This window comes from Mustela erminea, chromosome 2, assembly GCF_009829155.1.
Source record: "Mustela erminea isolate mMusErm1 chromosome 2, mMusErm1.Pri, whole genome shotgun sequence".
NCBI classification, from domain to species: Eukaryota; Metazoa; Chordata; class Mammalia; order Carnivora; family Mustelidae; genus Mustela; species Mustela erminea.
Genome location: NC_045615.1, coordinates 117,902,113 through 117,927,762, shown reverse-complemented (window position 1 = coordinate 117,927,762; position 25,650 = coordinate 117,902,113). Strand labels below are relative to the sequence as shown.

Genomic DNA, 25,650 nt, shown 5'->3' with positions numbered 1-25,650 from the left:
TTTGCCCTCACGCCCCACAGGGCAGCCAGTGCAGACATGTCCCATTTATCCTACCCCCTGGAGGTGGTTCCTTCCACTGCGGTGAGGAAGAGCCCCCCCCCCCCGCTCCGCCCTCCGCCACGACCCTTACCATGGCCTGTACCAGGGGTCCCTGCCCTCTCTCTTGCCGCATCTCCTGCCATGCTCGTCTTTGTCTACCTGCCCCAGCCACATGGGCCTTCCAGCTTCTTCTCATGCTGACAAGTTCATTCTCGCTTTGGGACATTTCTGTGACGGCTCCCTTCCCCTCACCGCTTGCTCACTGATGTCATGTCTCTGGGCTAACGTCATCTCAGAAGAGAAGACTTCCCTGACTCCTTTATATCAGATGGCAGCCCCACCCCTGCCGTTTCCACCCCCTTGTCATCTGTCGTTATTTTCCTGCATAGCCTTATCGTCCCCAGACATCGTAATTAAATATGCGTCGTTGCTTTGTTGCCAGTTACATGTTTCTGGACCAGTACGCAAGCTCCATGATGCCAAGGTCCAGCCTTGTCTCGTGCAGTGCCCAGCACTGCAGTCCCTAGCACACAGCGGGCGTGCAGTGACTCTTCGTGAATTGAGTGATGAATGCTCTCAGCCAAGGGGCAAGGACCTTTTTCTCATATGCCTGCATGTGACCGTCACACAGGGACATCCCCACAGAGCTGTGTTGCCACATTAGGGAGCACACTGGGGTACGGGGTGGCTGTGTGCCTTCTCAAGGCTCACACACACACACCGCAACTGCCTGGGGACCGCCCATCTGGGTTGTGCTGGTTAAGGATGCTGTCTCATGCTCAGAGATTCTCCTTTGCAACCACACACAAGCCCACCTGTGCCCTCAGAGTTTGAGTCTGGGATTGCCCATACCCTGCCTTGACTTAATCAATTCCTTTTACAAGGGATAGCCTTCCCCACTGCCACACCACGTGGTAAAACCACGTCCATATTTTGGTAGCTGGCTCAAATTTCCACTGTTCCCCTGCTCACCCCCTTCCTTTCCTTTCCTTTCCTTAACCTTACGTTACCCCGCCTTACCTCGTCTTACCTCCTCTCCTCTTCTTTCCTCTCTTCTCTTCTATTCTCCACTCTTCTTTCTTTTCTCATCCCCATAATCAGAAATTAGCTCTCTACCCTCTAGCCTTCCCTAGCCCTCTGTTGGTACCTGTCTCTCCATGCCATGTGTATCATGTTTAAGTCAACTAAACAAAGAACATTGAGCATCTACTATGTATCAATTTCTTTAGAGTCTGGAGGCTAGTAGATGCAGACATGGTGCCCTCTGTCTTTAGGTGCTTATGGGGGAGGGAAAGCCAGCTGCCAATAGTAACAGCTACATTCCGTTACTGAGTACTCACCATGTGTTAGGCTCTGGGCTAAGTGCTCTATGTATCTCATTTAATCTGCCCAGTGCCTTACTATCATATTTACAGAGGGGGCTACTGACTCAGAGAGGGAGATTGACTTGTCTAAGGTCACACAGCTCTTCATGATAGAGCTGAGATTTGAACGCCAAAAACCCATTCTCATCTTCAGATCCAGTGGATTAGAAGTGTGATTTCTTATAACATAAGAAACCAGGTAGTCTGGTTCCCAAACCCCACATGTAACTGTTATCCTATGCTGCTGAAGGATGTCACGAAGCTATTTATTTATTTACTTGAAGTCCTTCATTCATTGAAAAATGTTACGGAGCAGTCTTTATGTGTTCCGAGCTTTGCTTTTTTCACAGAGGAGCTGACTTTTGAACAGAGACTTGAAGGCTGAGTAGAGTTTTCAGAGTCGGAAAAGGAGTAGGGGGAAGGGCATCCAGGTGGAAGGGAAGGCATGAGCCATGGCACACAGAGAAGAAAATGCAGCTGAATGGCAGAATGGTGATGAGCTTGCATCTTTTGATGGGAGGGGTGACAAATAGGTTTCATTTTGCATTCCAGCTAGGAGGGATTGGGGTTGCCACCTAGAACGTGATGTTGAGAAGGATTCTGAGGCTGAGTCTGTGCTTAGTGAGAAAGAGTGGCAGGCAGATTGATTACCAGTGTCTGCCACATGGTGGAAATGCCGACTAAAAACTTCATGCTCTGTGTTTGTTCATTCAGGTAGACTCTCAGGTGTGAGTTGGGCGATTCAGGAAATCAGACTGGAAAAGCAGGGAGGGGGCCACCTTTTGAAGTCTCTGAAATGCCATGTGGAGGTGTATTAAGCATTCTGCCCTGTTGTCCATCTATAGGAATGTTTTTCTGAGCTTCCAGCTTAGGTCAGCAACTGGGGGACATGGCAGCTTCCTTCTTTTCCACTTTTTCTTCCTTTCGCCAAAAACCCATTCTCATCTTCAGATCCAGTGGATTAGAAGTGTGATTTCTTATAACATAATTCCATTATAACAAAGTCATGGAAGGGCTGAGTCAGATAGGGGAGCCAGGCTTTACCTGTCTCTGAGAAAGTACCAGGATGCAGTGAGACTCTTTAAGTCAATGTCATGATGATACTGTTTATAACTATGGGAACAATGCATTTAGCACTTTCATTAAAAGAGAGAGAGAAAGAGCCTTAGTTCTTTTTTTCCCTCCAGTTAATCACGGTGGTCTCAATTTCTCAGTAATAACACCAATTAATGCCTCGCATCTGTGTGGCCCTTTATGATTTTCAGAACACTTTTTCCGTGCACATTGTCTCATTTAATCCTCGTGATAGTCCCATGGGAAAGGGTATTATTCTCATCCTTTCTTTTCAGGAGAGAAAAACCAAGGCTCAGCTTCTTTTGCGGGAGTCCAAACTTTGCAATGCCGCCTCTCTGAAATATGCTAAAACAGCCCTAACCCAGGTTCTAAATTAGAAAGGAATACACTTTTTTTAAGCTGAATTTTTACTGATGTGAATCATCCTGTTTTCCTCACCCACTGGACTTTGTCTCTTTGAAGCAGATTGAATAGCCGCAGAGCCCAGGGCTGGGGAGGCCTCTGAATGTGGCTGGCCCCTGCCCGCAGCCTGCACGGGAATGCTCAGACCTTGTTCTCTGCGTTTTTAGCCTAAAAAGGAATATATGTACCTGGTAAAACAAAAAAACAAAACAAAACAAAAACATAGAGTGTAAAAGGGATCGGAGGAAGAGCGAGCTCCCACTCACCCTGTGTTCTCGTCCTTTTCCCAGAGGCAAACGCACTCACACTAGTTTCTTGCATTTCCTCCCAGAAATGTTTTCTGCTCCTGTAAGCCTTAAGTTGAGAGCCCCCATCTTCATACACACATGGGAAGACCCTATAAACTCTGTCCCGCACTCATTAGCAATACGGCAGATTTCCCCCAGCAGCGTGTGCCACCTGACCTCGTTCTTTTTGGTAGCTGCTTAGCTTCCTGTTGCCTGACAGCCCGTAATTTATCTCACCTGTCCCCTGCTGATGGTCACGCAGGTCATTTCTAGTCTTTTACTATTAGCGACAAGGTTTCACCGAACATCCCTGTACATGTATCTTGGTGTACACCTACGAGTATATTCACAGGGTAAATTACTGGGAGTGAAATTTATTTTATTTTTAACACTCCTACTATTGAATATGGCACTGACTTCCTTACTCGCCCACTTCACTGCCTGGTATCCTTTGGGGGGAAGTTCTGACCTAAATCATACTTGCTAGAAAATTGAGCTTTAGTTCTCAGGCTTTGCTTTTAAAGAAAATGAAACACCTGAACACTCCTGCCTTTTAATGTCTTGCATTTGGAAAGTACTGTTGAGTTACCTGCACTCTGTCCTTCTCCAGGTTAGAACATCTTAACTGCTTTTCCTCCTATTTCCGCTTACAGACTTAGAGTTACTTTTGCCTCAAGACTGTCTCTTCTCCCCAAATGGGCTGAGATCTCAGCTGCACCATTGTGGTTGTGTTTGAAGCACATCCCGAGTAGGGTTTTGTTACATGGACATGAAACTGTCTCCAGAGCAAGTGTCCACGTCAGAGCTCTGATCACCCTGCTGACCCAGAGAATGGGCTACATGATTGACCCCAGCCACCATGCTCGGTGGTGACGTTCAAAGTATTTAACAACCAATTATTAGACAGGGTCTGCTGGTCAGGCTCTGTAAGCGCTAGCCATAGTGCTGAAACAGGATAGTGCGGGAGCCCTTTCTACCCTGAAGGAGAGCCAGGATGGGTAGTGGTTGTGGAGTCCTGGAGGGTCGAGGCAGCACCCATCTCTTTGGGAAGACCTGGGAGATGTGATGTGGTTTAATAACAAGTCCATTGGTTTTTAGTAGGAGATCAGCTTTGACTCATTCCTGCATCTCTTACTAGCCATGCAACCTTCAGTGGGACACTAACACTGTTCTTGTCTCCAAATGAGGGAGTTTGTGCCATACAAAATTTAATGCCTCTTCTTGCTCTAAAATTTAAGGAAATAAAACAAGCAAGAATAGTCAAGGTGGTGGGTTCTAAATCTGAACTATCTTCCTGGTATTTTGTGTTTGTTGTCATGATGACTTTTTCCTACCTAACTTCTTCATTCAAAGTTAGCCAGAGAAATGGATTTGAGAGAAGCGTCTGAAGGAAGAGAGACTGTGATCTGATTTGGGCAGCACGGGACACATTACGGCATTGTGAAAAGAGCTGAGCAAGAGGGAGGCAGGTTCAGATCCTGACTTGGCCATATTGTGCCCATTTGTTCATGCGATCATTCATTCAACCATTCATTCATTCATTCCCTCAACATTTGTGGAGCCTCTGTCAGGTGTCGGGCACTGCTCTGTGCTCGAGGGATGGGATAATGATTGAAGTAATGTCCCTGTTTTCTTGGGGCTTACATTTTAGAGGAAACTGGGCAAGTCTCTTAACCTCTTTGAACCTAAACTTTGGACTTAGGTTTTTCTAACTGTAAATTCTTTCATGAGGAATGACACTGGTGCTGTTAACTCTCCATTCTAATGCCCACGACAGCCATCACTAATCAAGCATGGTGCTCCAAGCAACCACAATCACTTACTAGAAAACAAGCCTCTGTGTTATCCTGGGCTAGCTGAATTCTAACATCCTTTCCTGCTCTGAAATTTCATTCTTATTATTTCTAACCTAAATGGAAAGGCAATATTATACTGAAGGAAAAATTGCTGTAGAACTCCAAATCATAGAACTATTCAAGCTGCAGATTTTACAAGAAAGCCACTGCCGCTTTGGTTTTGTTGGGTACAAAAGGTATGTGTTTTTGTAAAATTTATTTTAGATCTTTCAGTCTAAGATTTTTTTCCTTCCACATCTTTTGCTGCAAGTTCTTCTGCTCAACCCGATTTACTTTGATCCCTGGATAAAGGAGAGGCTCATCAGCATTGACTTTTAACTCCTTTCACTTTGGAAACCTCTTTATGAAGCCTCCTTTTCCTGAAGTCAGGTTGGACAGAATCAAATCCTGCTCCTTTTGATAAATGTTTCTACTGCACACTAGGTAACTCACCAGCAATCACTAGCAGAAGGCCTCCTAGGGGGCTACCGTGGCCATCTGGTCTTTTATGTTCCAGTCCACACAGTGGAAGCCAAACCAAGGTTGGGCTGACAGAAACTGCATGGTGATTTTCTCTCTGGATTCCAGAGACACCCTTGCAGTATTTCCATTTCTAATCCCCTCTACCCATCCACATAATAGATCAGCAAGACTAGTGTCCCCAAATTGAGCTCAAGGTGTAAAAGGAAAAAAAAGTTTGCAGTGTTTCTTTTGGAATCGATAGCTCTATCCTTCTGAGTTTCCAAATGCCTCTCCACCTCTCACCAAACAGGGAGATTTGTGGACACTGGGGACAATTTGGCTCTAGTTTATTTAATTCTATTAGGTATACACACAGGGTCTGAGATTATGAACACTTTGCTCTTGTGATTTCTAAGTTTTAATGAACCAGAGGTACCTCTCTCTATAAGACATTTTTCTCCATTGAAGAGTGAGAGCTGGGGTCTGAAGTATCCCAGGCTGAGGCTCCCATAATTTGTGCCAATAGAGGCGTTCAGTAACTTGCACAGACGTTAACTCTTCCCTTTCCAAGAAGCCCAGGAAAATAGATGAATTCTACCGTTTACTCACAGACATTTAAACCAAAGAGCATTTTAAGAAAGTTAAAAAGGTTCTTTATTCCTCAGTTGAGCTCAGTGATTTTTTTTTCTTTGAAGGGGGATGGGTATGGAAAATAAAAAATATATATATAACATTCTGGCCTCCTTTAAAGCAGTAGATATTAAATATAGATGAGATAAGTCAGTTCTCCTTTTAAGACTTATTAAGGACACCCTATCTTCTCTAGGGCCACAGGATTCTCCCACATTTGCTAAATAAAGTGGAAGGCTCCCTAGTTTTAAGGGGTTTGGTTGGTCATTTTGCCTAGGGTAGTATGGGGAGTATACTGGAAAGTCTGCACAGAAGGAAAAAATACCTGTGCACTTCTAAAAGCGTGGATTCTGAAACCAAACTGCCTGAGTTTGAGTCCCAGCTCCATCTCTTATTACTTAATCTTCTCTAGGGCTCGATTTTCTCATCAGTTGAATGGGGATAATAATAGCACCCATTTCATAGATGGTTGTGAAATTAAATGAGATCGCTCCTGGAATGGTATGCTTAGCACATTGCCTGGCACATTCTGTGTTATATAAACATTAGCTACCATTTTGGCAGCTATGCCTCCATTTCCTCATCTGCAGAATGGGGATAATAATGAGGATGAGAATGAGGATTATGTGACTCTCTTCCTAGGTAGCTAGTTAGCTAAATGAGATATAGATCTATTTATAGCAGTGTGGATGGTATGGAGGGCTACTCACATGATAACTGTTTCTATTGTTGCACAAATTGTAAATGTTTTCCTTAGCCCTGGAAGGGCAGCATGTGAAATGGTTAAGAACCTAGAACCAAGCTTGGACGTCAAATCTGGCTCTACTGTCATTAGCTGTGACCTCATGGGAGTTAGTTATCTTACCTCTAAGCTTCAGGCTTTTCATCTGTAGATTGGGACTCACACTACAATCTCCTTTACACGGTTGCTGTGAACACGGATTGAGACAGCTCTCTATAAAGGGCTTAGCAGGCACTCGGCATATCATCAGTGTTCAGTAAATGTTTGCTAATATTTTCAGATGCTTTCTTGTAACTGTTTGATGGGAGTTAGGCAGAGGGTTCCGGTAAGAACGTGATTTGGGAAGCAGCACTTTTCTGGAGATAACTGAAAGGCAGCTGTCTTGCTGTTCGCAGATGTGGTCACCCTCCTGGGCTTTCTCTATGCCTCCAGTGGAGAAAACACAGGCATTGTGAAGAAGTTCCCGAGGTTTCACAACCGAGAGCTGGAGGCCACCCGACGTCAGCGGATAGATTACCCCGTGTAAGAATGGGCAGATGATGGGGGCTGGTGGGGCAGTCCTCTGTTTAATTTGAAGACAAGGCAGGTCTCGTGGAATCCCTTAGGAGGTCACACCTTGGTAATATGTTTCGGGAAAATGTGGAGATCCACACAGCTTGGACAGAATTTTTGGCCCAAAGCGTTCTTGAATTATTCTTGCTACTAGCAGTCCTCGGTTTGCCTTGGACTTTCTGTGTCGATCCCAGGAATGACACGAACAGGGGAACAAGGTGTGGGAGCCTGAGGCCTTGCAAGCTTTCGGGTGCAGCCCGCCACAGCCAGCGCCCACTGCTGCCTTCACTTTGCTCTTTTGGTCTTGAAAGATTGGATGAGCTGCTTGAAATCTCCCAACTTCTGATCTCCTCCATTGATTTCAGCAAAACCCATATATATATATTTTTTTCCTTCTGCTGAATTGAAGATGCTGAAAACAGTTCCTGGTTCACCTCAGACTGGATGGATTTAGCAGAATGATTTAATTCTTCCCATGCTGCTGGCTGTAGAAAGATCTTGAGTCACTTTACCGAGCGTATGTTCTTGCTAAGCTTCCTTGTAATAACTTATCTTCATGAGCTTGCTCAGCTGGGTGGGTCTGGAGGGAGCTGTGTGGCACCATCTGTTTGCGTATCTTACCAACTGATTCTGAGGCCAGATTAGAAAGCCCAGAAAATTCTAAAGGACTTGTTTGGATATATCCCCCAAGAACCTGGGGCCACGGCCACGTTAACCCAAACTGTGAATTGTTTACTGGGGTCATGGTGAGAACTCTGTGCGTTTGTTTTGACCTTGATTCCTATTTTGCCTGCAAAATGCAATTACTCCCAGCTCCCCAACTTGGAACTGCTGGTCACTAAGACAATGTGTGGTGTCAAGCAAGTGTTGAGCTAATATTTGCTGAGCGACGGATGGATCACACATCTTGGCTAAATGTGTCCTAGTTAAGTTGACTACTGTTATTTTATTCTCACCCCACAAATCACAGATGTACAATACTTTTTTTTCAACTAAAATAGCCCCGGTCCAGAAATGGAACAATTAGATTAGTTGTTCCATATGGGTCAGCCGGAACTGTGATCCTGAACAACCTAATGTATGCATTAAAATAGTATCTACGTGTCCCAATTAACATATAGCGATGCTATTTGCAGATTACGACACTTTTCTACCTTAAGGCTTTTATCTTGGAAGGAAACAAAATTGCTCAAAAAAGCCTAATTATGTTTTTTTCTTTTAATCATTGAAATTAGCATAGCTTCTTATCAGATCACCTCTTACTAAAATCCAGATTTTTATTTTATGTCTGACTTTCTAAACCTTAATCAAGAATTTAGATGGCAAGCATGTGAGGTTCTCCAAAAGGCACAGAAACAGAGTTTTTGGTGCAAGGCACAATATCTGCTAGTTTTGTACAATGATTTTTAACTCCTGTCTTTCGCAGTTTCAATAACTACCTCCTTTGTCTCAAAAATCAAGCTTTGCAAGCTGATCTCCCATGATGAACATGAAGGCAAATTCATCCCTTCATTGGAAAGAAAGCAATTTACTTGGTCATTGTTAGCTATAATTACCTGTTCTTGGATGATATCAATCTGCAGATTTTTTTTTTCTCTCCTCACTCTTGTAGGTTTACTGTTTCATTGTGGCTTTATTTACTCCATTATTGCAAGGCCAATCTCTGTGGGATTCTGTACTTTGTTGATTCTAATGAGATGTATGGCACACCGTCTGTATTTCTTACTGAAGAGGGTGAGTATGAAATGGAACATTTAAACCGATAAACTGATATCGTGGTTTCCTTATGCTCTCTTGGCAGGTGTGTCGGGAATTAAGGAAGATACCGTCAACGTGGCGGTTCAGTGAGAGCGATGATTTTCTAATGCAGCTTCCCAGGAACGTCTTTTTTTCCTGGAAGCTGAAAACACATGTCTTCTTTACAAAGGAATTCACTTGTGTGGTCTTTTGTTTGCTTTGTTCGTGTTTGCAGGGAGAAGGCCCATGTTCTGACTGTAGAGCTCCTTAGGCCAATTGTTGAAAACATGTAATCACTTCATGCCTTCCTAAGTTTTTGTTTTGTTTGTGTGTTTGTTTGTTTGTTTGTTTTTTGGTCCTTTCTCACAAGTTTTAAATTTTCCTTATAGGCCACTTGCATATTCAGATGCATCTTGTCAAAGGAGAAGATCTTGCCGTGAAAACGAAATTCACCATGCCTCTGAAGGAGTGGTTTCGACTGGATATCTCTTTTAATGGAGGCCAGGTATCTGTGCGCACGCTCCGTGAAACCCTTCATATTAGGCACTGCAGTAAAGGCAGGGAGCAGGGGTGTCCTCGGGCGCAAATGTGTGCTAAAGGATAAGCTCTTTACAGCTCTACACGTCTCCGATCAAACTTTTATAGATGGAAGTTTGTTTTATTTTTTTTCTGATTTTGATAAAATCCCAGCCCATTTAATTAACTTCCAAAGTGCTTCTTTCGACCATATTGTGAATGAGTAAATAATATAGTTGCTCTATGTCCACAATTATCTGAGCAATTCAGTTTTTGTTTTTTTTTCCCCCCTCTCTCAAGGGAGATAGGCTTTGTGGAGATAAATGTTAAAATAACATCGGTCATGTTTATACACTGTTATCAGATCTATGCCTTTTCTTTTTTTTTTTTTTACAGGAAATTTATTAGTTAGTTCAGCCAAGAAGTGGTTTGACTGTTTTTGGCAGTTACACAAGTGCTGACGTTTGGCATTAAACAAATAATAACCAACAAACCTAAGTGATCGTTCTGGTGGGACAGAGGGGGTTTATCTACTGTGTACTATAAAACAGTGCACATAACTGTTTCAAACTCTCATAATGTAGATTTTATGGATTATGGCAAATCTGTTGTTATAATTGAAGACCATTCCATTTCTTGATATACTTGATGCCGATGTGCTACATTTTTTCTCTCTACTTTACTTCCTCATCAGCTTTTCTTATTGATTTGTGATTTTCCAGTAACAGAAGTGGAAGAGACGTGTTGTTTGTCTCATGTATTAGATAATACACAGGCTTCCCTTGGTGTTTAGGTTCATCACATTTTCTTTTCCCGGGGAGACAAGAAATCAGGTCAATCCTTGTTGCCTCCCTAAGAAGAATCTGTAAAAGGTTAGCTGGAATTTTTTTTGTGTGTTTGTTGGTTTCCTTAACAATGTGAGGTGACCTAGCTCTAGACTATGGTCCAGCTTTCCATTTATATAAGGATTAGGATAGCATTAGAGCTTGGTTGCTGCTTGCTTCTGAGGTGAAGGTCAGCTCAGTACTCTGTGTCACTTAAATGGGTCTCAAATCATCAGAGCAAATCACAGATTTATTTTGCACCCTATGTATGCAAGGCTCTTTGCTCACGGAGCTTACTGACTGTTTATGGGAGAAGCATTAAGCAGGTGAAGGGATGTCATAAGGAGAGCTTAATTACCAAATGATTCATGTTAACTCAGGGAAGAGAGGTCGGGCTTTACGCTGGGATGCTCGGGGAAGGTTTCACAGAGAAGATTCTTACGGATTGGGTGGAATTGAGTTGGAGGGGAGGGGAGGGAACATTTAGCACATCATTGGGTTATCAGATAAACCAGGTTGGAGCAGAAATTGGCAGCCTGTAGAAAACTAATAGGAGAAAAAAAATGTCTGTAGGGCTAGAATGTCGGCAATCTTGAATATCAAGAAATCTGGATTTTTATTCTCAAGGTGGCAGGGCATCATGGAAGATTTTTGAGCCAGAGTAGAGCAAATCAAAGTAGTCCTTTAATTAAGGAGATGAATTTAATTTAGCAGAGTACATGATGGGGTAAGGATTAGAAAGACCAGATGGGGAGGAAAGAAAAAAGAACTAGGGTTGAGTGGGGTTTTTTTGGTTTATTTTTGTTTTTGGTAGACTTTTGCCTTTTGTCCTACTTTATTTTCCATCCTATCTCATCTTCCTAATATATCTGTAAGTCCCCAAAATAGCATTATTGTTTTTCCACATGACATCCGCCACTCCGGTGGGACTGCCATCCTCATTGTTTGGACTAAATGGACCAGGGACTTAAAGCCGGTGGCTGGTTTAGAGAAACAACTGACTGGAGTCATTTTCTTCTCTGAGCCAAGATGCTGCATATGGAGAATTGGGTTGGTTTTTATGTGTTAGTTTGTCTGTCATAGACACAGTGTTGTAGCCACACCTCTGAGTCCCTCATTAGCTCAGCACACGTTTCCTAAATCCTTGCTCTGTGCTTGCACTGGATGTTGGGGGCAGAAGGAGCTCCTTAGCTCCAGGGGCTTATGTTGTAGTCGCCGTCCAAGACACATGAAGAATGTGTGACAGCTCACAACATTATCAACAAAAACATTGTCACCGTTGAAATGGCAGTGACGATTCTCCACGCTTAAGGAAAGAAACTGGGGGACAGCAGTGCGTGAGGAACACTCAGCACCCACTTGGTTCTCCCCCTAAGTCTGTCATGGAATCAAAGGAAAATTTCATAAACCCCTTGTGGTATCTTACGCATTTCCTTCTCTTCCTGTGCAACAAACGTTTGAGCAGAAGTACACCAAGCAAAACCATGGCTTGTAGCTTGGAAGTATCTGAACCCCACTGGGGGGAAACTGTGTGATGGATATGGTTAGATGTGAAGTCATTTGGAGAAATTAAATTTCTTTAATCTTAAAATATACACAGGGCTAGTAAAGTATTCATTTTATTTCTGCAGAAATGGATCAGGTGAAAGACTACGCAGCCCATTTTATGCGTAATTAATACCCAGGACTGTATTTATGCTGTGAGGTGTTGGGGCCTAACTGATCTTGTGTATTTCTCCCACACAGATTGTAGTCACCACCAGCCTTGGACAGGATTTGAAAAGCTACCATAATCAGACCATTAGGTAAGGGTAATATTTTCTTTTTATTCAGCATGATGTTGGATAAGGATTAGGAAATCTTCTAACATTAGCCCTCAACCCTAATGTTCTTCCCACACTTCCTTATTCAGCTCTTGAGCGTGGACTGTGTCGCGTCTGCCCTATAGCTCAGTCTTTGCACTTTTTTTTCCCCATCTGCAACCTCCCCTCTCTTCCCCCACAACGTTTTTTTCTAAGCAAGAGGAACTATTCCTCTCTCCAGATCTCATTGTGAATTCTTCCTTTCATGTCACTTGATAATTCATTTTCTTTGAAAATTATCTCCTAGGAAGGATTCTGAAAAATAAATAACGTATTAATGCTGCTTATTGAGAATGGTTGTTAACTTTGGCCCTAGTATAAAACATAAAAGCAGACAGTCTTCATATTTATGTTCATAATCTAAATTTGAAATGCATGCCACTATTGATATTGGTGTAACTTTTCATCCTCATGTAACCATTCTCCACAAGAGTTACAGAAACTGAGAACTGGGTCCTTTGCCTTGCATTTCATAATTTTTATATTTGCTTCTACACTCCTGTCTGATAGCGGGGTTTCTACTGGTAGAACCATGGGGCAGCCTCCTTTGGGCACTCAGGATACCTCAACATGGCTAAACCATATATATATTTTATATATATATATGTATATATATGTATTTATGCTATATCTATCTCTCTCTATATATATACATACAGTCAAATGCTTAAGTGTAAAAAACAGACGCAAAAACTACCAGCTTTTATGTATAATTTAGGTATACGTGTATAATTCACATGTACCAGCTTTGTCCGGGTAATTTTAAACAATGTATCAGGCACTTTGGCTGGGCATGGGGAAGCTCATGCCTCCCTATTGTAGTTACTTTACTACAACAAGCAAGAAGCTGTCTCTCTGAACAGGCTTGTTCACTCAGACTCCTCACACAATCCAGATTTTCTTGAAGAAAGGACCACAAGGAGAGGTAGCGACAAGGGAATGGGGGGCCGTACACCCTACTTTTCTCCACCCATCACCACCAACACCCCCTTCCCTCCCGTCCCGCCATTCCAGTTTACATTTAAGTCAAACGAATGGCTTTTAGGCGCTGGGCCCATAGAACAATTCTTATTTTCATGGCCGGATTAAAGGATTACAGTTATAAGAAAAGGCTAAAGGGGTGTTATTCTTTAGCCTGCAAGGGGAAGGGCAGGGGCGACATTGACAGCTGTATGGGAACTGAGGGGCTGAGGGCTGAGAACAGAGGAGAAGCCTGAAAGGGGACCACGTGGACTTAGGCCAGTCAGAAAGAGTTCAATGGACATGAGTTTTGTTGTAGAACAGAGGCCTGGGAGTTTGCTTTGGAGAAACGATGATGCATCTGATGTCCCTGCTCTGCTCAGTGGGCCCCAGAAATTGAGGGTTTGCGTTTGGGGATGTGAAGCCTGAAATAATACCTCCTCCTTTCTCTCCTGACACCCACCTCTGACCCCAGGACGTTTTTGACAAAAGATTGATTTCATAGGCTCTTTTTAATTCTCTGTGTAAGGGCTTCTTTTCACGGTGCATCCCAGGGACCTAGATGCTGGCCTGAGTGAACTGTAGATGAGAGATGAGAGTTGAGAGAACTGTAGAAAGATCACAGGGTGGGCCCAGGAGGTGGGGAGGGAGACCCAGGCCTTCCACATAGTATTTAAGGAGGTGCCAAAAAACTCGGTAATTGTATTAGTTTGCTGGGGTTGCTGGAACATAGTACCACAAGCTGAGTGGCTTAAACAACTGAAAATTATTGCCTTACATTTCTAGAAGCTAGAGGTCCAAGATCGAGTGTCGGCAGGGCCGTGCTCTCTCGGAAGGGTCTGGGAAAAGAGCTGACCTAGGCTCTGAGCCTGCCAGGCCTCTCTCCAGCTTCTGACAACTCTGGGGGCTGGGGTGGCAGGGCCCCAGTCTTTGCGCCGTTTTCCCTGTAACTGTGTGTATGTGTCCTTCACATTCCGCCTTGTATAAGGACACCAGTCATGCTGGACGAAGGGCCCATTCTGCTAGTGTGGCCTCAGCTCAACAAATTAATCAGCAATGGCCCTCTTTCCAAATAAGGTCACATTCCGAGAGTCTGGGCATTCAGACTTTAACATAGGAATCTGGGGGTGGGTGGGGGAGGGGGAAGACACCATTTAACTCATAACAGTAATTGTGATAAATGACGTTTACTATAATATTGTAAGAAATAAAAAATTAATGTCAGGAATATACAATGAACAAAAAAATAAAAGTTTTAAGTAAATACAGAATCCGTGCGATCATATAAGATCCAGAGGGGAGGACCAATGTTCAGATACAGACCAATTCAACATTCTTCTTAAAACATTGAAATGATCCCTTACCTGGTAATGGGGCAGTCCCCAGACCCAGGAGTGTCCCTGGCTACCTCCTTAGCTGCCTTTCCTGTACTCCTGGGGCCTCACCCATCAATTCAAGAGTGGAAGAGTTAATGTCAGGCCTGCCTGGGATTCCTGTTGTTGGATATTTGGAATCTCAACCATCAGAGAGGTTTTAGAGTGGGCCAAACCCGTGAACTAAACATCAGATATGTCAGATGGTCATGGGTTTACTCCTTGTTGTCATAAAACGTAAGGATAGCTGCTGTCCTCCCAAGGTGGTGTGGAAAGATCCATAATTAAGTGCTCAGAAGTGCAGCGCTCTACACAAATGAAAGGCTATCAGTGGCCCTGGGCGGGGGCAGGTAACAACTTCATGCCTGTATAGTGTTTATCCTTCCTTCATTTATCCAATATATGCTCATTCATCCAACACCTCGACCACACACCTGACCCAGTGCAGACTCTAGGAATAAAGGATGAACAAAAAGGATACAGGCAGTCCTTACCTTAAGGAAGCTAAAAGAAAGGCAGAAAGGAAGAAAGAAGGAAGGAAGGAAGGATGGATGGAAGGAAGGAAGGAAGGAAAAAGGAAGGAAGGGGAAAGAAAAGAAAAAGAAAGAAAGAAAGGAGGGAAGGAAGAAGGAAAGGAAAGAAAGAGGGAAAAAAGAGGGAGGGAGGGAAAGAAAGGAAGAAAAGAAAAGAAAAGAAAAGAAAAGAAAAGAAAAGAAAAAAGAAGGGAGAGAGGGAGGGGAAGGAAGGAACGAGCACCAGTGGGAGAGACAGATCTTAAATTCATAAATAAATATAAAATTACACATCATGATGAATTCTGGAAAGGAATTGAACAGGGTAGTTTCAAAGAACACTCAAGAGGGTCAGAATTTACAGCAGATCCCAAAGAAGTGACATTTGAGATGATGATTACTCTAAGGGCGGTGAGGGTCAACCCGTCCGTAGCTTTAGGTTTCCCTTATTAAAGAACTGCGGAGCTGGAGTTGTTTTCTGGTTGTGAGGGAGGTTTATTTAACAACATCAGAGATTCGTTCAGGCTGCTGGAGGCAGACGGTAATAAACCAAGGTGGTCTCCTATGTCCAGATAAGCATAAAGATAGTTTGCCAGTGTGCCCAAGGTTTCCAAAAGGGACGGCCTGGGCTTTGGAACTGTCTAGCTCAGCTTTTATGTCCGTGAAATTGATGACCATCAAACAGGGCACACACAGTACAAGGAAGTGCTTGCAACCCCTGGCAGCCACGGAGGATTGTAGAGGAGAAAAATGTAGAGGCTCTGAGGTGGATGGAGAGCAGGCTGGAGAGATTTCCTATTTAGCTGTTCCTTTTGGATTTCCAGACCCAGTTCCAAGATGGGGGAGGGTTTTCCTCGTACCCACACCAGGCAATTCTGAGACATCAGCAGGGTATCCAAGAATTCAACTCAAGCCCAACATTGTCCATCTAGAGATAGCATCAGATACCATAGGGGAAGTGTCAGCCCTACAAGACGACCCTCACCCCACTTTAGATGCTATCTGCAAGCTCTGGAGATTGGAGGTTCCAATGACCTTCTCCTTAGGTTCTTTTAATTTGCTAGAGCAGCTCCCAGAACTCAGGAAAGTACTTACTTACATTTATTTACCCATTTATTAAAGGATCTGCTATAGGATACTAATCAACAGCCAGGTGAAGAGATACATGGGGTGACGGCTGGGAAAAGGGCACAGAGCTTTCATGCTCTCTCCAGGTGTGTCACTGTCCCTGGCCTCTGTGTGGTCACCAACCTTGAGGCTCTCCCCCAGTCCTTTAGGGTTTTTAGAGAGGCATCATTACATAGTCATGGTTGACTAAGACATTGGCCATTGGCTGGTTCAATCTGCAGCCCTTCTCCCCTCCCTGGAGTTCAGGGAGTGGAACTAAAACTTTCAATCCTCTAGTCACCTGTTTGGCCCACCTGGTCCAACTCTGACTTTGGGCAGAGTCACCTTCTTTGATATAACAAAAGACATCTTTATTACTTTCAAAACTTAGGAGATCCAAGGGTTTGGGGAGCACTGTGAGCCAGGAACTGTGGACAAAGACCAAATACATCTTTCTTTCTTTTCTTTCTTTCTTTTTTTTTTTTTTTAAGATTTATTTATTTTGGAGAAAGAGAGGGAACATGTGCGTGCACATGCATGGGGGGCAGGGCAGAGGGAAAGAGAGAGAGAGAGAGAGAATCTGAAGCAGGCTCCACACTGAGTGCCTAGCTTGATGCAGGGCTCCATCTCACAACGCTGAGATTGTCACCTGAGCTGAAATCGAGGGTGGGAAGCTGAAACGACTGAACCACCCACGTGCCCCCAAATATTTATTTCTTATAAACCACAATGTTGCAGTTGTATTATGATAATGATTAAAAAGAAAACAAAAATTACAGTCTAGAACCAGGGGGACCAAGTAATTTATTAATTAGTTGAAAAAGCAAAGATCCATTTAAAAAGATACCATAACCATTTTATTTTAATTAGAAAAACCCGGAAATGTATATTCATCCACCAGTCTTTCCAGATAGGGCCTTTCTTTTGTTCCAAATCTACCAATTGAAGTTCCCTGTGGTTTTCCTTGCATAAACGGCACCCAATTCCCATTTCTTGCAAACAGAGAGAGAACAAAGACACTCATGAAACTACCAAAGCCAAGATACGTCTAGATTTCTTCCATTTTTTTTCTAATCTTTTACGGTTGTCCTAATTCCACACTTTTAAAGCAACTGTTCTTTTCTGTGTCAACCCAAAATATTGAACTTAATCGTTACAGAGTGAACAATCCTTTCTTCCCGATCCATATTTTATTGAATGACATCATAGTTCATTAATCTGTATAATTACAATGACCATACAATTGGCACTGTCAGGTTTGGGAATAGACACTTCCCATTCTTACTAAGTTTGCATTCCTGCAGTGGATTGGGTTAATAATTATAACCGTAGTTACCAGTTATGGGGCCTGTTTTGTGCCAGGCACTGTTCTAAATGCTCTGTTTAAATATCAGTTTATTTAATCCTCACAGCAGTCCAGTAGGTAGGTACTATAGTCATCTTTATTCAAACGAGGAGAAGACTAAGGCTCCTCCGAAGAGTGGGCTCTGACGGGGCGAGCATCCAGCACGTTGCAAGGATAGCCAGCAGGGGCGCTGGTGAGCTGGTTGAGCCGAGTTCTGTTAAGAGCGCTTCTATTGTAGAAGCCTTGCGTTTTGTATCCATCAAGAGCCAGGTTAGTGGTGACGGTGGCTGGAATGTTAAATCTTTCTACGGTCTTGAAAAACAAAATCAATTCACAGCTCTCGGAGATAATAACTTTGTGGTCCCTGTGGAAAATAAAGAGAAGGACCATCAAGCCCGAGATTCTGAAAAGAAAAATATCGGGAAAAGAAGCTCTCCTTTTCCATTTTAGCCGCATTCGTATAAAGCTAATTTCTAAGCGTTCATTTCTGCCGCCTTCTGTTGATGTTGTCAGAGTCTCATTCCTTCTCCCTTTCGTCTTTCTCTCCAGCCGGGTGAACCTGCTACAGTTCGGGTTCTTTGGTAACAGTCAGTACATCCCCTCTCTTGGGATAACCCCAGGTTGCTTGACTTTTCTGATCTAACTGCTGGTATCTCCCTCCATCCCTGTTGGCATCACCCTGGCCCATTGCTCTCACGACTCGCCGGGCTCCTGGCGGCTTGCCTGACATTTTGTTTTCTTTCCGTCTGCTTCCATCTGCCCTCTGTCTTCCCTGGCTCTTTCCTCTTTGCCTGACTTCTCACTTGATGCTTTTCTTGGTCCTCCCCCCAACCTGCTGTCCTCGTAGGTCTGATACCGCCTCCTTCACCTACCCTATTTTAATTTTTAAATAGGCAATAAATGGGGCTATTTAAAAAAAAATCAAAATGATACAAAAAGATAGACAGCCTGATGTCTTGCTTCAAGCTCTGTCCCCGTCCACTCCATCCCCTACCTCCTACGCCCTGGGGAAATATTATTATTAGGTTCTTGCAGTATGTACTTAACAGAGTTTTTAAAATGCAAATACAACAAAAAGATCCATTCTCCTCTTTCTTGGATTAAAAAGTATATGTTCATTTTCCACACTTTTGTTTTACTTTTTTTCACTTTAATAAATTGGGATCCCTTTAGTACACAAAGCCCTCTGTTCCCTTTTTAAGCTATATATTTTAAAAAGGCTCACATTTAGGGTCCATTGGTTCGTCTGACAGACGCCTGGGGTTGTCCAGTCTTTGGTGCATATAAACAAGACAGTAAGGAACAACTTTTTGCATTTGATTCTTGCTAGCCCATTTTGTCCCTTTTGTTTTCCTTCCTACTCCTTCAAGTCTTTCAGGACAAGGCAGATTTCCAGCACACCACCTGTGCTGAGCTCTGGCATTCAGCCTCTTCCTTCTCAGTCCGAATTTTCCCTCGGGTTCTGATCTAATAGGATATGCTGTTAGTTTTCCTTCACAGCCACCTTCTATCCATTCAACAAGGTAGGTTTTCCCCTTTTTAGAGCAAAACATTTCCAATTAAGACTAGCGATTCCAAAGAATTCCAATTTAGAGCAAAACATTTCCAGTTAAGACTAGCGATTCCAAAGAATTCCAATCCCAAACCATTTTACCAATATCAGAAGCCGGCAGGTACTGAATATTTGTGACGGGCAATGCACTCTGCCGGGCACATGCCTTTAGGATTTCACGAACCCTCCTAAGAATCTAATTATTATCTAATTTACTAATGAGAAAACTTGGTCTCAGAGAAGGTAAGGGACAGGCCCAAGGTCGCATGGCCGGTAAACAGCAGTTAGGATCCTAGCCCAAGTGTGTCTGACCCCACCACGGTCTCATCTGCTAGAATTCAGTGTGAAGGGACGTGAAGAAATTTAGGGGTGTACATCAAGAAGGGTCAGTAAAAGAGTCTTTTTTAAAGATCTGCTTCAGACCAAGGGCTCTCTTAATTCCTTGTTCTTCCATAGCTTCAGAGAGGATTTCTATTATAATGACACTGCTGGATACTTCATTATTGGAGGGAGCAGGTATGTGGCCGGCATTGAAGGGTTTTTCGGACCCCTGAAGTACTATCGTCTCCACACTCTGCACCCTGCACAGGTGAGCCCCGGGCATCGAGAAGTTTCTGGGAGTTCAGGCTTGATGGGCATGTGGCTGTAGGACGTGGAAGCTCATGTAAACAAAAGATTTACCCAAGCTGGACCTCGCATTGGCTCTGTCATCAAAAGTAATTAATATGGAGGCTTTTCCCCCAGCAAACTCGATAATAGATTTCTGTTAAGATTTGGTTCATTTAGTACTCATGAAATGGAAACCATTTACTTCCTATGTTTTAATAACTACTAGCTTAATTATAGAGTAGATTTTTATCAGGCTGTTGCCTATCCAGTGATTAAGCTAATGAAAGGAGAGAATCTTAGTTATTTGGTAGAGCTTCTTTTATGTGCTATTATTTAAAGTATCAAAAGAGGAGACACTCTAGCAAATTAAAATCTTGGTTCCATTCGCTGCTGTCTTCAGACACGCAGGCCTTGGGCTCCCATAGTGGGTTGGCTGTACTTGTAGACATTGTGGAGGACCGAACCTACTATGCCGTGACCCTCACCTCCAAAACCCACCCACAGGTGGGCTTGTCCAGCTCTCCAGGTCAGCTCCCATGAGGCTGGTGCAGGGAGGCAGGGACTGCCTCCCTTCACAGAGGTGTCTTTTTCTGCCCTTTAAGGAGATCACCAGACACCTGAACAAGGAACCTTGATGCATTCCTGTGACCCTGCGATATTTGTTCTGGGGAAAGTTGGAGTCATTAGGCAAAGTAAAGGAAGAAAAATGCAGAGCCCTACTATCTATGGGCACATGTCAGAGCCCCTATGGAGAGATTTCTGTGAAGAGAAAAACAAATTAATATATTCCTTTTGCAACAAATACTTCCAGAGCACCTACTATGTGCCAGGCCCTGTGCAGATGCTAAGGCGTCCATGATGATGAAGAAGGTAGCTCTCAAATTTTTTTTGAGGGTGGTTCACATGAGAAATCTATGTAATAAAAAAAGAAAGAAAAGAAGAAATCTATGTAATGTCCTAAGCACACACATACATGCACACACATATGCACATACCTGTATATATTATATATATGTATAAAATACAAAACTAAAATGAAGATTTTACTGAGTATACATGCCTTTCCCTTGTTAGACACACTCTGCTATTTCATGTTCTATTTTTTAAAAATATTTATTTATTTATTTATTTGACAGAGACAGAGATCACAAGTAGGCAGAGAGGCAGGCAGAGAGAAAGGAGGAAGCAGGCTCCCCACTGAGCAGAGAGCCCGATGCGGGGCTCGATCCCAGGACCCTGGGATCATGACCTGAACCAAAGGCAGAGGCCTTAACTCACTGAGCCACCCAGGTGCCCCTCGTGTTCTATTTTATTAGAAAAAAAAAATCAGGGACACCTGGCTGACTAAGTGGTTTAAAGCCTCTGCCTTCAGCCCAGGTCATGATCTCGGGGTCCTGGGATCGAGCCCTGCATTGGGCTCTCTGCTCGGCAAGGAGCCTGCTTCCTCCTCTCTCTCTCTCTGCCTGCCTCTCTGCCTACTTGTGATCTCTGTCTGTCAAATAAATAAATAAAATCTTTAAAAAAAGAAAGAAAGAAAAAAACATCACTTCTGTTTACAACCTGTTGAAATACTTTCATGACCCTCTAATGGGTTACAACCTGGATTTTGAAAACCATTGAGTTGAGATAAGGCCTCTGTTTTGGAAAAGCTCCCCATCTGTGTCTTAAACACCAAAGTCATGAAGGAACACAGTACATGCTCTAATTCACATGCAAGTGTTTTTGGGTGAGGAATTCGCTCTGCAGAAGCGAAGGTAGCACCAAAAGCAGCGAGAGGGAACCAGACCGAGCTAGTGTGCCCTTGAATTATACCCTCCTGCTGCTGATCCCAGAGTCGACAGTCTGTGCGCAGGCAAGCCATCTGGTGACACCAATGGGAGAAGAAAATCCGCCTGAACACGGCCTCAGAGGTATCGATGGGAGTTTGATGACAGTTGTTGTTCATTCGATTTTCTTGCCTTCTTGTAGATCGTTAATCCCCTCCTTGAGAAGCCACTTGCTGAACAGCTCAAATTATATTATGAAAGGTGTGCTGAGGTCCAAGAAATAGTGTCTGTGTACACATCCACGGTACAGCAAGGGGGCGAGCAACAAGAAGCATGTGAGTACTGAGCTCCAGCAGGGCAATTTTTAGCTCTGCGTGTTTGTGTCAACATGTTTGGCTCCTTTCTAAAGCGGTTAAAATAGAATAAATATGACCTGAGAGGCGGGAACAGATACGACGTGGAGCCCTCCACAGATAGAGGCGGGGGACCCTGTATGTTCCACCTGGATTCCAACCAGACCAATGGCCAACAGGAACCCCACACCTGCCCCTTAGCTTCAACCATATGCGATTCCTTTTAAGAATACAAATGAGAGCGTGTTGGGCCTCGCGTTGCTTTCTTCCCATCCATAATGGGATCTTTGGCCAGTCTAAGAAAATAAAAGTGAATTGGAAAATAAATTAATCATTAGAAATGTTTCCCCATCGGTGCACTTTTGTCTTGGACCATTAATATCTGAATATTAGCTTTCAGAAATGTTGAACAGTGACTTTGTTGTTTGGGGCTCGGTTTTATTTTTTTTAATCCTTGAAATTGATTCTTTCTGGAAGACCCCGTTAATAGCCAGCAGAAGGAATGCATTTCAAATAGACTGCTTTCAGGCCTGTTCATTTTTGCAGAGGCATCCTTCACTCATACAGGGTGGTCATTGATTATAAAAATTGGTTCCTGGCCTGTCTTCTAATATTCTGGCTTGGATCTGCACTTGTAAATTTCTCTGTGCTTAGATCTTCTTGCCTGATATGGCGGCACTAGAGTTAGTCCCATATGTTCCTTCTGGAAGAGCAATTCCTGTGGGGCCTTTGCCATCCACAAAGACGAACGGAGTAGGGCGGTCCTGCCCACACGTCTCCCTCTCTCCGGAGCTGGACTTCCCCAGCCCAGGGAGTGCAGGGATGGGTGCGCCTCTGGAGCATGCCTCAGTCCCGGAGGGTTCACAGACCACAGTCTCAGCAAGGGAGGAGACGCAGCTATAGGGAAGCGTGGAAAGCCAGTGCCTCTGCCGTTTAATTTAAGAATAGGCAATCCTGGTCCCCAGCTGCTGCGGGTACAGCTGACTCATCCAGAAAATATGATGCTGTCAGAAGAGGGGGAAGATATATAGGAATAGTAATATCCCAAACAGGAAAGAAACTGATTTTGATAACTGATGTAATTTCAGGAGAGATACTCTGAGTTGGAAGGCCGTCCTTGCATGCTGATCTGTTTGGTGGCATTGGAAGGTTTTCCTAACATCCACTGCCTTGCCTCCCTGGGGGTCCTTGTGCTTTGCTCCTCAACTCACACTGCCAACAAAATGGCCTAGATATTGGCCTCCTGGGGAACAGTCCGAGGCCAGCTGCTCATTCTGTAGAATTATTCAACAGCCATCAGCAACTTTGGCACATTTCCCTTGGACATGGCTTTGAATTTGTGACCTCGAGACAGAGGCATCAGAGCCAATGGCAAATCCCTAATGGACCCAAACCAACATCCAGGAACATTAAGTCTGACCTCTTATTTCTAGTTCCTCTTGGGGAGGAGGGATTTAGAAGGATGAGGCCTTCCCTCTTCTAAGGGCAGAGCTCTCTTGTGCTTCCCTTGCCTGCAGGTGACTTCCAGAACTCCTACCTGGACATGAAGCTCAGGTACGGGAGACCCTCCACGTGCAGAGCCTTCCCCTGGGAGAAGGAGCTGAAAGACCGGCACCCCAGCTTATTCCAGGCCTTGATGGAGATGGGCCTGTGGACAGGTAATTGTGTCCTTGCCTCACCTGTGGACCCTGGCTGGGAAGGCTCCCTCTTTTCCGGTTCTGTTCACCCTCTTTGGTGATGTATGCCTCAGAGTGATTTTTTACCCTAGAGTTCTAGGTTAACTTCACATTTAAATTCTGCCCTTGTATGTCCACAACTCTCAATGTATCTGTGCATACAGATACAAATACAACCCCAAACACAACAACAAATTTAGGAATCACTCCAGCCATCCTTTTAAAGCCAAGGCCACAAATGACAGGCGCCAGCCAGAGCTGGCCACCAAAGGCAATTGGTTTGGCATGTACATGACTGTCCATTTTAAAGAAAAAAAATTAGTTGCCGGTATCTAAAAACTTGCATAAAAATGCAAATGCTTAGCTTTTCTTGAAAACCCCACAGATCTGGCAATGCTGGGTCTCCTACGTTAGCCTCGGTTCCAGAAGTGAGACCTGTCTATTCCCACTCCCTCGTTCCCCCCCGATCCAGCACCTCCCGCCTACTTCGTTCCTGGAGCTTACCTGCCTGGGCCCTCAGGCCTTGGAACTTGAGATCCTTGACATGAAGTACACACTGTAAACGGCATCTCGGGAATCTGTCTATAATCCCCAAATATGGCTAGTTTCTGCTTAGGCCCATCACAGTTGGGGTGGGCTTAGTAATTAAGTGCATGCTGTAAGAGCCACACGGGATCTTGAAATGATGTCTGTTAGGAAGAGGAGGGAAGCTGGAGGTGTTCAGCCTGGGGAAGGGGAGACGAAGAGGGGTGATGATAACTCTTAGTGGTGAGAGGCAACCCCTTGAGTCAGGGCTTCTGTGTCACGTCAGGACTTCCTGACAATGTCAGTGTTCAACGGAAGAGAGTCCCTGCTGCAGACAAAGGGCAAAGGGAATCTATTCTGGCCTGAAAGAATCCAAAGCATACCAGATATTTCTTCTTTGATTCATTCAATACTTGCTGAGTGTCTGCTCAGTTGCTTGGCTAGGCTTTAGAGAGAAGTAAAATAACACAAGTTCCTTGCCCTGAAGGGACAGACTTGAAAACAAAGAAAAATGGTGATGCATTTTTTAAAAAGATTTTATTTATTTATTTTAGAGAGAGAGAGTGTGTGAGTGGGGAGGGGGAGCCGTGGGTGGGTGGGTAGGGAAAAATCTCAAGCAAACCCCATGCTGAGCGTGTGGAGCCCAACACGGGGCTTGACCTTATGATCCCAAGATCATGACCTGAGCCAAAACCAAGGTGGGATCTGCTCAGTGGGTTAAGTCTCTGCCTTCAGTTCAGGTTGTGATCTCAGGTTCCTGAGATCGAGGCCCACATCGGGCTCTCTGCTCGGCAGGGAGCCTGCTTCCCCCTTTCTCTCTGCCTGCCTCTCTGCCTACTTGTGATCTCTCTCTGTCAAATAAATAAATAAAGTCTCAAAACCAAGAGTCAGACATTCAACCAACTGGGCAACCCAGGCGCCCCTGGTGATGCATTTTTAATAGAGGTGGCGGGAATAAGTGGTAGAGTCACAAGGAAGGGAGTAGTCAGGAAAGGCTTCCTGGAAGAGGGGACAGTGGGATTGATTCTTGAAGGGTCAGTAGGTGTTTGCCAGATAAGCAGGGTATCTGGGTATCAGAGGCAGAGTAGAGGCAGAGAGATGGGAATAACATCGCCTTTGAAATGATGTGCAAGGCGTTTGGGAGGCAGGAGAAGGCCTGGAGGTTCTGATTCTGCTTACAGTTCCGAAGGCATCCTTAGAATTTGTGCTTCACCTTATAGGCGACAGGGGCCTGATGAAGGCTTTTAAGCAGCAGGCAGAGGTGCAATCAGACTTGGGTTCCGAGGTGACTTGGGTTCCGAGGTTACTCGGGTAACAGCGGGAGGTTGAACAGCGGGGTGTGCCTGAAAAGAAGCGCATCCTTGGTAGTCTGTGGTCCAGGCCAAGGATGCAGGCCTGAATGGGACAGGGTGGTAGGGACAGAGCTAAAGGGTGTAAAGGGGTTGGCTCTTAAGGATGTGTGACTGCTTAGATGCTAGCAAGGAGGACAAGGAGCAGGAGGCGTGTGGAATCGGGTGACAGCGTAGCCTCTGCAACCAGGAGGCCC

At 44.2% G+C, this 25,650-nt stretch overlaps 1 protein-coding gene across 2 annotated transcripts in view; it reads left to right on the top strand.

The window, feature by feature from the left end:
* Positions 1-25,650, top strand: part of SEL1L3 (SEL1L family member 3) — a 113,202-nt gene that overhangs the window by 16,284 nt on the left and 71,268 nt on the right. For both annotated transcript variants that reach the window (XM_032334024.1, XM_032334023.1), the window contains exons 3-9: positions 7,231-7,357; positions 9,000-9,121; positions 9,514-9,629; positions 12,211-12,269; positions 19,632-19,764; positions 21,753-21,885; positions 23,421-23,561. In XM_032334024.1, coding sequence (XP_032189915.1) covers positions 7,231-7,357; positions 9,000-9,121; positions 9,514-9,629; positions 12,211-12,269; positions 19,632-19,764; positions 21,753-21,885; positions 23,421-23,561 — 831 coding nt within the window. The remainder of the gene's footprint in view (positions 1-7,230; positions 7,358-8,999; positions 9,122-9,513; positions 9,630-12,210; positions 12,270-19,631; positions 19,765-21,752; positions 21,886-23,420; positions 23,562-25,650) is intronic.